Below are 13,911 nucleotides of genomic sequence, written 5' to 3' on the forward strand. Positions count from 1 at the left end.
GACGTGCTATTTTGATCTCCATTTTATTGATTAGTAAACCGAGGCAGGATCTAAATGCAAGTTTTCCCGACTCTGGGTCTACCACCATCTACTGTGACATCTGAATGCCAGATTATGCATTAGACCCAATTTACTGTTTCGAACTTATTGTGCAAGTAAGATACAATACATGGTTTTACCAACAAGCATTTATTTTCCATACAAGAATCAATAATTAGAACGACTCAAGGAATAACTAAACCAGAATTATTTATTGATAAAATGCTCAAGGGATACAAAACAAAGCCTGAATAAGAAGGATTCTCAATGTTTACTCCGGAGGCGGAGGACTCACTGAGACATCATGGGTTAACAAACCAAATTGCAGTTGTGTAAAAAGAAATGAACAATGTTTTTCAGGTTCAGTATTTTAAATGATAGCCTCTCCTGAGAAGTATTTTTACTTAAGGGGCTTATTAGTTTGTTTGTCACTTTGCATATATAAATTTTTACTTTGTTCTATATAGGTTATAAAGGCTAATGTAAATTCAAATAATTGACCTTGAATATAAAACATGTTGAAATGTCGTGGAAAAGTTGGTAAAAAATGTACATAATATAATCATTCATTAAGGACTAAATAAAATACTTTTCTTAAATCTATTAATACACAGAATGTGACCACTTCACCTCGCTCAACCGTACTAAAGCTCAAATAGCTAGAGTAAACACAGGCATGTTTTGAAGGATTACGCCATTATAAAAAGTTTGCAATAAATAGTTCTTCACCTGTTCCTTGAGGCTCATTGCTTTTGACCCAACCGCAACATCTCTCATGGCTTTGCCGCTCGATAGCCCCGGGTGCTCCACCCCCCCCACTTGGATCCTCAGATAGGCCCCTTTAAAGCCCCGGAGCCTCCGCCAATAAGAGGGAAGAGCAGGAAGGTCTGAGCCAGTACATATGAGAGCAAAAGTGGTTCAGGAACTGGAGGGAAACTGAAATGACTCGAAGACCAAGAACTGTTAGGGTGAAAAGGAATTGGATAACAAGGTAGCAAACACACTCGCGCTCCCAGCCATCCAAGGTGAACGAGACAGACTGGGAAGGGGCTTGTTCTTTTTCCCAGGGTTCAGCTGCACGAGGACAAGACTGGCAGCACAACTATTACAAAAGCTGCTTGCTTAGGTTGGTCTCCAAAATAGCTCTTTTATAAAAGAATGAAAAAAGTGTATACAAAATAATTGGTGCCAGCATCTATAGACAAGACATACTTTTTGTCTTTATAAAAAACTTTTTCCTATTAACCTTTGTCCTCCTCTGACAATCTCCCCTCATTTATGACTGAAATACTGTTTTTGTTTTCTGTCTGAAAGTATAAGCAATGATGCCATCCTATTTCAAAAAATACATGCTTTTTGGATCTTGCTATAAAAAACTGTTCAGAAAATGTGTTTGTTTTTTTTTTTTTAAACAACAGGGTTATTACTCTTTTCTCTTGTCCTTAGAAATTACCCTTTATAAAAGATTATATTTTAACATGAATTATTTAAAGGTACATGTTCTAAATCAGAGACATGAATAACCATTTGAAATGTGTAAATAAACACACCCCAGTAGGCAGCCGCAAAACTGGCTTTTGGGTGTTATACACAGTAGCTTATTTCAAATAAGAACTCTCTCATCTTCCCCAGAGGCCCCGGTGAGACACCCCTCATGGCGAGTTAGACTGGGCAGACAGAGGACCATGGTATGGTCTGGGGCTTTATTTAACACCTGTACGAAAAGGAGAATTCGCTTCTCCGTGTGACTCCATAGTGCTATTCAATGAGAGAATGCTCAAACTAGTCAGGCCAATGGAAGCCATACAAATCCAGAACAAATTCTTGGTTTAGTTCTAGAAAACCAATTCCATCTAACAGTAGTTATGTAGGAAGAAAAAACAAAAACAGACATGTTAAGGAAAAAATACAAAATATCAATAAAATACATGCTACAAGGTACATATTACAAAAGGTACCACAACCGATCCTTAGATAAAAATGGAGAGAGTAACAATTCACAGACCATGGGTACAAATGGTGAGTAACAATTTGCAGACCACAGGTATTGATGAAGAAGATCGACTTCCTTTCAGCAATTTCATGAAAAAATATACTGGAATGTTCTTTTTCATCTCGGCAAGTGAAATCTGTAAGAACAAAGATGATCATCTGAAGTTAACCTTAAAAAAAAAAAAATCAATACAACCTTCCTTTTTGCATAAATACCAACAAAAGAGTGGAGCACAGATTTGGTTTTTTAAGTGACAAGAGAAAACACAGCAGGTAGAGCTCTTGCTAAGGCAAGTCTTGTTTCCAAGGAAAAGACCCACTTCATCGTTCTGCTCCCTAACTTTCAATAGCTCCTCAGTACCTAAGAGATCACATCTCACTTTCCTTCCTCCAGCCCTCTTGCTGCCTCTGTACCAGCATCTTGACTGAATGCACGTCTGATGGAGGGCTCCTTCATTTGGTATTGCCTGGTATGTATCCCCCTACAGTTATCTATTTTCTTTGATTCTGTCTGGCCATGATTGGGATCAATGGCCTTTTTTTGCTATTTGCAATGTGTGTTCATCGTGGAGCTGACACTTGGTGAGAAAGGCATCCAGCCTCCTCCTTTCCCCCCTATAATAATGACCAAGCCATCAGAATTGTTTTCTTTCATGATAATAAAGGGAGCACACAGAGAGAAGTCTAGCCTGGCAACCTCCCTCTGAGGTAAATCCTAGCTTCCCCTTGTGCAGCAAGATCAGTCTCTCTTGGAGAAGGATGAAGGAGAGGAGGTCAGAGATATTACACAAATACATGATCTTAAGAAAAAAGGCCAAACACCTGACTTAAAAATGGAGAACTTCAACGGATTCAAAAAGCCTGTTTTTACTGTAAAGACCCTTTTATACAGAGTCCCTATGCACATCTCAAGTCTGTGCACAGCTTCTAGAGGGCAGGGGACCGAAGGCATTTCATGGCCTTCTTGGATTCTAACAAGCATCTGGAGGTAGATGCTGTTATTATCCCTATTTTACGTTTGAGGAAACAGAGGCAGGCAGCAGTGTGCCCTGTGCCCCCTAGTCATGGCCCGTGTGTCCAGAAAGGACCTGGCACACAGCTACATTCATTGCTGGAACTGTCCCAGAATCCTGCAGAATGCTACCGATGGCCCACTTTTTTTCCTCAGTAACATGAGGATACCATGTGGGCCTTCTTGGGCTCCTTGTTATGTCGAGATATTCTGCTTGTCACAATTCTTGTGGAGCTGATTTTCACTTAGAAGGGCCTGAACAGTCAACATTTAATCCACACAAACTATCAACAACCCAGGGTTTTCTTAGAGTACTGACCGCTACTGTAGATCTACCTGTTAACCAAACAAATTATCTTGATGCAACAGTTTGCTATTAATACTAAAGTCTGGGAAATGATTGTAATTATCTAATTTTATTTTATTTTTTTTCCCTGAGGCTGGGATTGAGTGACTTGCCCAGGGTCACACAGCTAGGAAGTGTTAAATGTCTGAGACCAGATTTGAACTGGGGTCCTCCTGAATTCAAGGCTGGTGCTGTATCCACTGCGCCACCTAGCTGCCCCAATTATCTAATTTGAAAATTGGTGTTTGAATTTTAAAAGTCCTGCCAGGTCAGCTAACATTAGCCAGACACTAAGTGGTAACCATATTTGTTTTGAAGAAGAGTCATGGAACTCTTGGCCCCAAGGTGACAGAGGACCCCAGGGGAAGTTCAGTACCCTCCCCATCATCCCTCACCTCGATGGGTCACCAGGGCAGATCACGAATTTCCAGAAAAACCCAGCAGGAACCAACCTGCATCCACCCAGAGCCGTCATCAAAAGCAGAATGAACAAGCTGCCCTCCTGAAGGAGGAAACCGCCAGAAGCTTACCCTAAGCCTGGTGCCCGTGCACGACGATGTCCCCGTCCCCTCCTTGCATCTGCATCTGCATCTGCGCTTGCATTCTTGCAATCATTTCCTGCATACGACGAAGCTGCAAGGGGAGAAGAATTCAGACCTGTCTTAGGCTTATCCAATTCCCGGGTGTCTAAAAAGTGTTCTGAGGAAATGGTTCTTTTAAAAAAATCTGTCTTGAACTAGGCATATCCCTGATCAAGAAGCCAACTTGAAAAGCCGGAGTGGGGAATTTCTGGCAGTGATCTCACTTGTTCCTCCAAGGGCTGGGATGCCAGGCCTGGGGCTTTTCCCCAAGGAGGCTTCTCTGCTTAGGAGGGCTGGGACTCACTCCTCAACCGAGGGTAACAGGTTGTGGTTCCATTGATAAACAAAGGAGAATCAAGGTTTTTACAGAATATCAAACCTAAACAATTCAATTAATAATTCTCCAGAGTTCATATGTAACTAATGGCTTGTAGAGTTTCACAAAAAGGCCTCCTCTCTCTGGGTGGGGGGGAAGGGAGGAGAGAAAACTCGTCCCACACAGACGAAGATTCTGGGGAAGAACTTTGGCACTAACTCAAACCTTCACAAATCACACAGTGATGGAGGGAATTTGGAAGTAACCGTGTCCTTGGTGAAGCAAGACTTATCACCCAGAAGCAGCCCGAGCTTAGGTGACTTCCAGCACTGAGGAAGGCAGGGAGAACCCAGGGGGTAGGATGGGGGCAGCGGCCAGGTCGAAGTAAGAAGCGGCAATGAAATGCCATTTGACGAAGAATGGAGTAGCACAGCACCTAGCAGTACCATGGGCTTAGGACGAAGGAGAAGTCACAGATGGAGTTCAATGGCTTAAGATCTAAGACCAAAGGTACAAGTCTGGCACATCAAGTGTCATCTCTGACTTTTTTTTTAGAATACATTGTGCCTTTAAAAGTTGATGTTTTTGGTTCTGTTCACTCACCTGATATAGATATTGAAATGGTCAAAAAATAAGGTCAATTTTTATGCACCAGGAACTTGAATGGGGCGTGAAGTGGTGACACTATTAGATTTCATTACTAATTCCTCAAGTCAACCATTTTTAATGTTAAAAATTTTTAAATCTTAAAACAAAAATTTATTTAAATAAAAGCTATCCCTTCAAATTTTGCTCTCCCCTAATCTAAGACAATCAATACAATATATAAATTAGAAATATGATTTCCTCTGTGACAGTCTCCAATTATTTCATATAAAGTTAAGTTACTGACTGAGCCATTCACATTGAAAATCAAGACTAATCTCTTCTACAAATGTTTTACTATTTGTCATTTTGAAAGATAAAATTATTTGGGAAATTTCAGTTCACAATGTTGTATGTGTTGTTACTCTAAGATTAAAACAAGAAAGATTTTAGTTATATCCACACACCAAGAACAATATAGAGGAAGGCAAAAATCCTTTGAAAATAATCTTTGGGAGGCAATGAGTACAGCCTGAGACACAGATACAAGCATGAAACATGAGGACAAGGGCATGAGATGTGCGGACGTGGGCACGAGACAGACAGACATGAGACACATGGACATGGCATTGTCTTACTTCTGCTTCCTTTTCCAGTAGGATCTGGTCTCTGTTCACTTCCTCGTTTTCCACTTTCCTAACAACAGAAAGCAATCAATTACTACCTGATACTGAGCAGAGGCTTCTACTGGTATCAATGACAAAAGCTCTGGTCATCTGAGCTCTGAAAACATCTTTCCAGAGTATCCCCAGTCTGTCTTTGTTTAAAAATAGACTGTTTTTTGTTGTTTTTTTTTTTTTTGAAGAAAAGAGCATTTTCCCCCCAGATTAAGAAATTAACAAAAAGGGAAAGTAAACGAAGATGGAAAAAGACAACAAAGAAAAAATGGACGCCTTTTATGAGCAAAAATGACAAATAATAGCCGGTCTGTCCTGGCTTAAGTCCTCTCTGGAGGGGCAAAGGGGGGGACATTCTACAATTACCACAATCTAAGTACATTTCTAAGAGGGGCTGCAAGCACCTAAGGGCCTTTCTCTTAAATAGTCCCAGCATCATTTTCCAAAACCACATCACAGGTGTAGATCCATCTTAAAAAAGAAGCAGGATCTGAATATATAAATTAAGCAAAGTGAAAAAAATGAGGACTGGAAAAAATCTCCTAAGCCTCAATATTAAAACAGGCAAGGTGAGGTACGACAGAAACTACTTCTGCAGAGAATGAGAGTTCAGGTGTTCTCTGAAGAACTGGCCCCGGCCATCCTCCTGGAGCTGCAGCTCGGCACATCAGGGCTAACAAGATGTCTTTGTACCAAAGGATCAGCCTGATAAAAACGACCAACCTTACCTAGACACTACTATGGGAGGGCTTGTAAAAACAGAGTTTAATCTACATTTTGGGAGGCAGGATTTAAGGCTGGGATTGCAGGGAATTATAGCAGGTTTATTACAAAACTGCTAAAGCAGAATCCTCTCATGGTACCTAGAGACCATCTGACTTCAAGGAACAATTTTCCTCTAGAGAATGCAGATATACCAGGCACTCCCTTCCCAAGAGCTATTCTTTCAAGTTATTAACAATTTCCCTCCTTCTTCAATGTCACTGACTTTCTTGGGGGCATGAGCAACTTAATGGCTTCAAGCCTTAAGGACCAAGAGTTCTGAGCGGGTTTTGGCTGACTAAGTTATGCTGTGGTGGATGAGATGATGAAGATATAAAAAGATGGAGAAAAAGTACAGGATGTACAAGGGGGAGAAAAGGGGGAAGAGAAAAGGAGGAGGAAGGAGGGAGGGAAGGAGAGAGATAGGGAGGAATGAGAGAGAGAAGAGACATGGAGAGAGCGAGAGAAAGAGCGAGAGAGAGAGAAAGAAAAGAGAGAGGGAAGAGATACAAGGTAATCATGGGAGGACAACCTGCCGCCTCTCTTCAGTCTTTCAGAGCGGAAGTTCTCATAGTGAAGGTCCTGGGTCACCTCCTGGAGATCCTGCATGTGTGTACTAGAAAAGAAAGGAGCTTGGTGTGAAGCTAGACCCATACAAAGAACTGTTAAGTATTGTACTTTATGCTGCTAAGCTACAGGAGAAGACATGGAGAAAACCTTCAGCCTTCCCTCACTCCTTTGCTGAACCAGTAGCCCTGGGGCTCTGTGGACATCCCATTTCCCACTGGGGGTGTCCATCACTCCTCTCTCTCCCACCTCTCATGCCCATCATTGCCCAGGGGTACCGCAATGGCTCCCTGGAGAAACCACCACTCTGATATGATCTAGCTACATATTCCCCCTCCAAGCTCCCTGGTAGTGAGAAAGGAATGTTGCATAAAAACAGCTTTTATGAGAATATAGGGGCAGACCTTAGACCATGGAGACCCCCAATTTCAACACACACATTTTACAGAGATGAGAACTGAAGCTGTGGGATAAGTTGTGGTGCCTTGTTAAAGCTTGTTAAAGTCAGACTTGAAAGAGCTCTCTCCCTGCGAAGTGCAGGCAAGGGGATGGGAGAGCATCAGGAGATAGCCAAGGAAAACAAGGTTTGTGCACCCCAGCCCCCAAATCCCTCCCATTACTCCTGGGAACAAATGGAGTAGGATATTTATGTAGTAATTCAATGACCTGTTGAGAAGGCTTTTTTATTTACTTAACAAACCCATTCCTACAGACTGCTTTAGAGAGTGGTACACTGTCCTGCTAGGGCATATCAAAAAAATCTTTTGGAATGGCTTACATCAGCATTGTTCTCAGTTTGAGGAAGTCATTATGTTCTGGATTCTCCACTTCCACAACTCCCCAAGGATAGAGACGACCTCTAACCTTTTTGCCTTTGGCTTCAATCAACTGATTAGATCCTACTACTGAAAATGGAATACTAGCCTGTGAATAAACAAGAAAAATTATATGACAAATTACAAAAAGAAAAACCTCCACAAATCAAAACAAAAAAGGCTCCCAACTCTGTTCATGAAAATTTCCCATTTCCAAGAGTACGTTAGTATTTTTTTTTTTTTTTGACATTTTTATATTCAGCAAGATTTAAATGGGAAAAAACTTTAGAACACAAAGTACAAACTCAGGCAAATTTCTCACAGAGCAAACCCTGTTATAAGAAATATCTACAAAACAAATTGGAAGGACAAAGACTTCTAAGCCATCACTAACAATTGGATTTATTTCCTAATTGAAACACAAAATAATTTGAAAAATCTCTAACAAATTCACATCATAATAGTTAACGGATGATAATTCTCAATTTGATAAAGACAAACACCAGGATCTACATAAGCATTTTAAGTTGATTCTTACCTTCAGAAGTCTAGTTTGTTCTTTAAAATCCTCATCCTCATCTGATTCTGCATCAGGTAAATGATAAATCTTGATCCCGTGTTCTTCGATTTCATCCAGAACCTGAAAGAGGAGAGTATGGGCAATCAGGGGAGGGGGGCATATAGACTTTGAACTTAATAGTGCAGAAAAACTTTCCTCACTCATCAATCAACATGCTCTTTGAACCAATGCACTATGCGAAGTGATAGGAGCTCCATGTATATAGACAGTGGGTAAGGCTGGAATGTTGTAAGTGTGGAACACATTAGCCTGGTGAGGATGGCTATGCTGTGAGATGTGTGGGGAGGAATGCTGTTTACTTTTTTCCTTTTTTGTTAGGCAGTTGGGGTTAAATGTGTCCCAGGGTCACAGCTAGGAAGTGTTAAGTGTCTGAGGTCGGATTTGATCTGAGGCCCTCCTGACTTCTGGGACAGTGCTCTAGCCATCAAGCTGTTTCATGCTATTTACTTCTTTAAAAAGGATGCAAAGAGAGATAGGAAGGAGGGTAGATGGGGAAGGCTTTCTACCCTAATGGGAGCTGCTCTCTGATCTAATGGCCAAAATCACAGAACAGTTGATACACCTCAGGAGGTCACCGTGACAGCGGGGGAGAGAAAACATGAGGAGAACCTGACTGTGATGGACCACACAAGTCTCCACCATGGTTGTTACAAAGTGCCAGCAGCTCCCGAGTGAGTCTACATGGGGTGAGCCTGCTCATCTCCACCACCACAGCCCCAAATGCCTCCATATGTCCAGCCCTCCACTGCCTAAGCAGGAAGGAAATGCTTTTCCCCCAAGGCCTCCTCCACCCTGTGCTCCCGGCGCTAGGAGACAGATCATACCTGTGCTCATTTTCACTAGCTCTTCACCAATGACTGCCCCCCCACATCAAGGTCTACCTCTAATAGTAAAACCCTTTAGCTGACCATTACTCTGAACCTTTTACATTTCACTGCCCAGCTTTTAGAAAGAGCTTGTTCTACACCATTGAAGATGGGAAAGAACCATCTAGAAATCCTGTAAAACCACCCCAAAGATCCAAGGAGCAGAATGTACAAGGGTATGAGATGTTCATCAAAAATGACCTCCTGGGGTGGCAGTGGCTGAAGTGGGGAAGCCTTCAAGGTGTTGCTGTTGGGGCCTCCTAGTCATTCTCAGCCACATTCCAGAAACCCAGGAGCACTGGCATTTCACCACCTCCTCTTGTCCTCTTCTAAACCCTTGGTAAGTCTGTGGTTTCTGACCTCATCATTCAACCAAACCTACTCTCTCCTAAGTGGTCGATTCCAGGCCTTCTCCCCATCTTCAGCTCTGGACATTGTCTACCACCTTCTGTCCCTTCTAGGTTCTGGTGACACTGATTCTGCTCCCACACATTGGTGTGGACTTGGATGGACTCAATCATATCTCTATGCAGATGATTCTCAGCTCTCATTACTCAACCCCAAGCTCTCCCCTGACATTCAGGTTTGTATTTCCAACTGTCTACTGGATGTCTCCACTGGGATGGTCTCAAACTCAATGAGTGCAAAACCAGCATCCCCATTTTCTCCTTCCACAGAAGGATTTTGTTGGCCACCCGGGGTCGATCATACAAGAGCCACCATGGTACAGACCCAAGACATCCAGGCTGGATCCGCTGGGGGAGTTCCTGTTTGGCCCAAGTGCCTTCCTTACACTCAATCTGATCACGTCACAGCTTCCAGAGCTCTGGAATTTCACACTCTTTTGGTCTCTCTCTGTTTTCTTGAATCTGGTGAGATTCACACCTTTTTCTCCTCTTTGTGCAGGGCACCCCACTTCCTAATTTTATTCCTCGGCACTCTTTGGCTGCCTCGCAAGCCTGGAATGCCTTCCCCCAAGATTGAGTTATAACTATTTTTCCTTTGGCAAGAGGCCTTTCCTGCTGGTGCTTCCATCTGTGATGGCCTAACATAAATACACCCACCACCTTGCACTTAAATGCTTTTTTTGCATGCTGTCTCTCTGTCTCTCCCATTAGAATATGAGCTTCTTGAAGGCAGGGATCAGATTTTTACTTTTTTTTTTTTTTTTTTTTTAAATCCAGGGCTTTGTTTAATACTTGGCAAACAGTAACACTTAAATGCTTGTCAATCAACTGGAAATTAGAACAAAGTCCTTCTTTTTAAGTATATGATAATTTCCTGTGTAACATTCCGAACTGTACTCGTTATTCCTTATGCTGTCTTGCGTCTAAAAAATGTTTACCCCACACCAAGGCTCTCTTAATGGTTTTAATCATCAAATTTGTTGGCTCTTGGCCCCCATCACTCAATTTGATCTTTGCACTGCTGATACACAGCCATCTATCCTTTCTTCCTGGATATAAGAGAGTCTTTCTTGGTTCTCCTTTGACCTGTAAATTTCTTCTCAGTCTCCTTGGCCCCTGAGCCAGTGCGTCCTCCAAGGCTGTGCAGGACCTCTTCACTGTTCTCTCTGCTCTTCTTTCTCCTGATGATCTCGCTCAACTGCACTGGTTCAGTGACCAGTTTAATGGCTAAATCTTGATATTCATTCTAACCTCTCAGCTATGATTCCATTTCTACATCACCATCAGCCTAGGAATCATCTTTCTCTCCACGTTTCATCAGCATCCTGAACTCAACAGACACAAAGAAGAAGTCCTCTCCAGCTCCCCAAACCCCTCTTTCACATTGCCTTGGTCCTGTTGAGGTCTCTTGCGTCTTACTAGTTGTCGCCATTTTTTTTTCTTGGAGGGACTGCTATCCTTCTCCCTCACACCCCATTTGGCCAGCTGCTAAGCCATGCAGATTTCACATTTCATGCTCACTGGACCTTCCTCTTCATGCACATAGCTGCAGCCTTCATTCAGACTCTTGTGATTACCCACCAGAACAATTTTAATAGTTTTCTAATAGTGTTTCTGGTCTTATTCTGTAGTGTATGATTCACAGAGCTGCTCAGAGAAATTCTCTAAGACAGGTCTGACCGTGGCTCCTCTTGTTAATAAAAGCCTCCAGAAATCCCTTCCTTAATATACACTGGATTACATGCCATCTAGGGCAAGGAATGAAGAAGGGAGGAGGGAGGAGGGAAGAAATTGGAACCTAAGGTTTTTCAAGGGTCAATGTTAAAAAAATGTATCCTTTCATATGTTTTAAAAATAAAAAACTTCAATTAAAAAAAAAAAGAGGGAAGGCCTGTTTCATGAACAGAAATACAGAAGGAAGAAAAAGGGAGTTGTGGGGTTGGCATTCAAGAGACTAAAGAGTAGGTGGCTGACAGATGCTAACAATGAAAATGTGCTACTTTTCCAAGCAGAATTCAGAAAAAGTAACTGAAAAACAAACAAACAAACAAACAAACAAACAAAAAAAACCCCAAGTGTGTAAGACCCAGTCAAGGAGGAACTGGCTTGTTTGTTCCTTCCCTAGGAAAACTGTAACATCCCTGAAATGCCATCAAGCACCTGTCACATTCCTTTCTGTCCCAGAGGCTTTGTTCAGGGATCCATTCCCTTTAAGGGGGAGGAGAACTCTGGGAGAACAAGTACTCTCTCATTTATCCTGTTTGGATTCCCCACTCAGCAGAGTGTTTGACCTGTCAGTGCTTAATTCCACATCTCTTGTTACCGGGGACGGGAGAGAAGGTGGAACTTCACTACAACTGCGCATAACTCTGCCTCCTCAGTGACTCAGGCCTGGCTGTCCTGGCTCTGCCCTTCCATTTCATCTCTGCTCTCCAGGGGGGATCTGCTCAAATTCCTCCAATGATTCTTCCTCTTGTTCTATGCCTCCTATTAAGCAAACACCTCACATTACAGTCCGGAGGTGTCCTGGGCTTATTCCAGCTGGATACACACTGGGAACCGGACATTTTTATTGGTGAAACTTTAGAGCAACCAGGGTTTACTGGTGATCAGTATAGAAGTGACAGTTAACTAGAGTCCTCAAGACCTATTGAGCCAAATTTCAACTGTCACCTTGTAATTCTATAATTGACTGCGGATTCTAAGATAGAAATTTATCCCTGTTAAATTCTATTTTGATCTCAAAGAGGCAATACAGTGTAACAAAAACAGTACTGGCCCTAAGAATCAGGGAACATGGGTTCAATTAATCAATAAACAAAGATGAGTCTATGTGCCCACCACTTCGCTGAGCACCAGATATACAAAGAAGGGCACAAAACCGTACCCTGTAAAGAGCTTACAAAGAAACACAAATAAGCTCTATACAGGAAAAGTAGGAAGTAATTAACCAAGGGAAGACTCGACTTCAGAAAACTTGACCTAGGCTTTCTGTTGAAGGTGGGATGTTAGTTGTGACTGTAAGGAGGCCAGGGAAGTCAGTGGTCAGAGCAGAGGGAGTGCATTCCAGGCAGGGAAGGCAGCCAGAGAAAATGTCAGGAGCTGGGAGATGGAATCAGGAGTCATGGATCAAACAGAATGAGCAGAGATGCCTGGAAAGGGAAGATGGGGCAGGTTAGGAAGGGCTTCAAATATCAAGCAGAGAATTTTGTATTCAATTGTGGAAGTAATAGGGAGTTAATGGAATGCACTGACTAGATGCATGTGAATGTGTGATTGTGTACGTGTCTATTCCACTCCCCACCTAACAGGGCTTTTGTTAGGGCTGCAGAATATTTAAATGCTACACAAATAGGTGTTGTTCTTGTTCTTAAATTTCTCTACTAATTATTTCAGTCTTCTGAAATTTTTTCTAGATCTTGGTTCTGCCATTCAACCTGGATGTCAAACTTCTGTGCTATGAGAATTGCCCAACCAGACTGAAATGTAACTGGAAAATGTTCAATGAAACAAATACAAATACCAGACAGTTCATGTTAATTTGTGGCTTCCTAAATCACTACAGACTATTTTTCTTTAGATACAGCTATCAGAGAACAATGATAGGGCTCTTTATATAGATCATCCCTCAACAACTCCAGGAGCTAAGTACTATCTGGTCCTTCATTTTACAGAAAAGGAACCAATTTGCTCAGGGTTCCACAGCAAGTTCCTGTCTGAGGCAAGATCTGAACTCAGATCACCTTCAGACTTGGAAGAAGCAGCTGCCTACATTTTCTTTCAAGTCTAGACAGAAAGGACAGACACGCAGTCCATGGCTGAACAACTCCTCCACAAAGACAAGCCAGGCCTTGGACTCCAATCTCAATGGGGGTCTCTGCTGGGTTTTGTGACACTGAGGTCGTTCCCTTCATGGCTCAGTCTGTGACCCCATCAAAAGAAGGAAGGTCCATTTCACCTTAGAAAGGGAAGAAGAGGTCACTAGGATCTGTTCAGAAATCACAGAACATCTGTTCACATGGTTTTAGAAATGTGACAAGGCAGGAAGTCAAGCTTAAATAGTGACACGTTTGCGTTTTTGAAAAGCAAGGCAGCATCCAGTTCTCTCTCTCTCATGCTTCATCACCTTCCCAAACATTTTAACAATCCCATCATTTTTTAGTAACATGAAATAACTCATGTGGGTCAGAAGGTGATTCACTTGTTCACACCCCTTGTTCCCCAATCCTGGGATTCCCATATATCTATCCTCAGTCCTTGGGTTCCCTTTTCCAGTCTGTACATCATTCTGCTTGAAGGAGAAGACGAGCTAAGCAGGAGTCAATGTGCCATCTTTGCTCTCTGTCCGTTTGTTCATCACGGCCAA

The 13,911-nt window shown here is 42.3% G+C and overlaps 1 protein-coding gene across 3 annotated transcripts in view; it reads right to left on the reverse strand.

The window, feature by feature from the left end:
* Nucleotides 1-232: 232 nt before the first annotated feature.
* SEPTIN2 (septin 2) overlaps nt 233-13,911 on the reverse strand; it is a 30,412-nt gene continuing 16,733 nt past the window's right edge. For all 3 annotated transcript variants that reach the window (XM_074297964.1, XM_074297963.1, XM_074297965.1), the window contains 6 exons: nt 8,231-8,332; nt 7,656-7,801; nt 6,843-6,926; nt 5,510-5,567; nt 3,920-4,022; nt 233-2,168 (listed from right to left, as the gene is read on the reverse strand). In XM_074297964.1, coding sequence (XP_074154065.1) covers nt 3,921-4,022; nt 5,510-5,567; nt 6,843-6,926; nt 7,656-7,801; nt 8,231-8,332 — 492 coding nt within the window. In that variant the 3' untranslated portion in view covers nt 233-2,168; nt 3,920. The remainder of the gene's footprint in view (nt 2,169-3,919; nt 4,023-5,509; nt 5,568-6,842; nt 6,927-7,655; nt 7,802-8,230; nt 8,333-13,911) is intronic.

This window comes from Sminthopsis crassicaudata, chromosome 3, assembly GCF_048593235.1.
Source record: "Sminthopsis crassicaudata isolate SCR6 chromosome 3, ASM4859323v1, whole genome shotgun sequence".
NCBI classification, from domain to species: domain Eukaryota; kingdom Metazoa; phylum Chordata; class Mammalia; order Dasyuromorphia; family Dasyuridae; genus Sminthopsis; species Sminthopsis crassicaudata.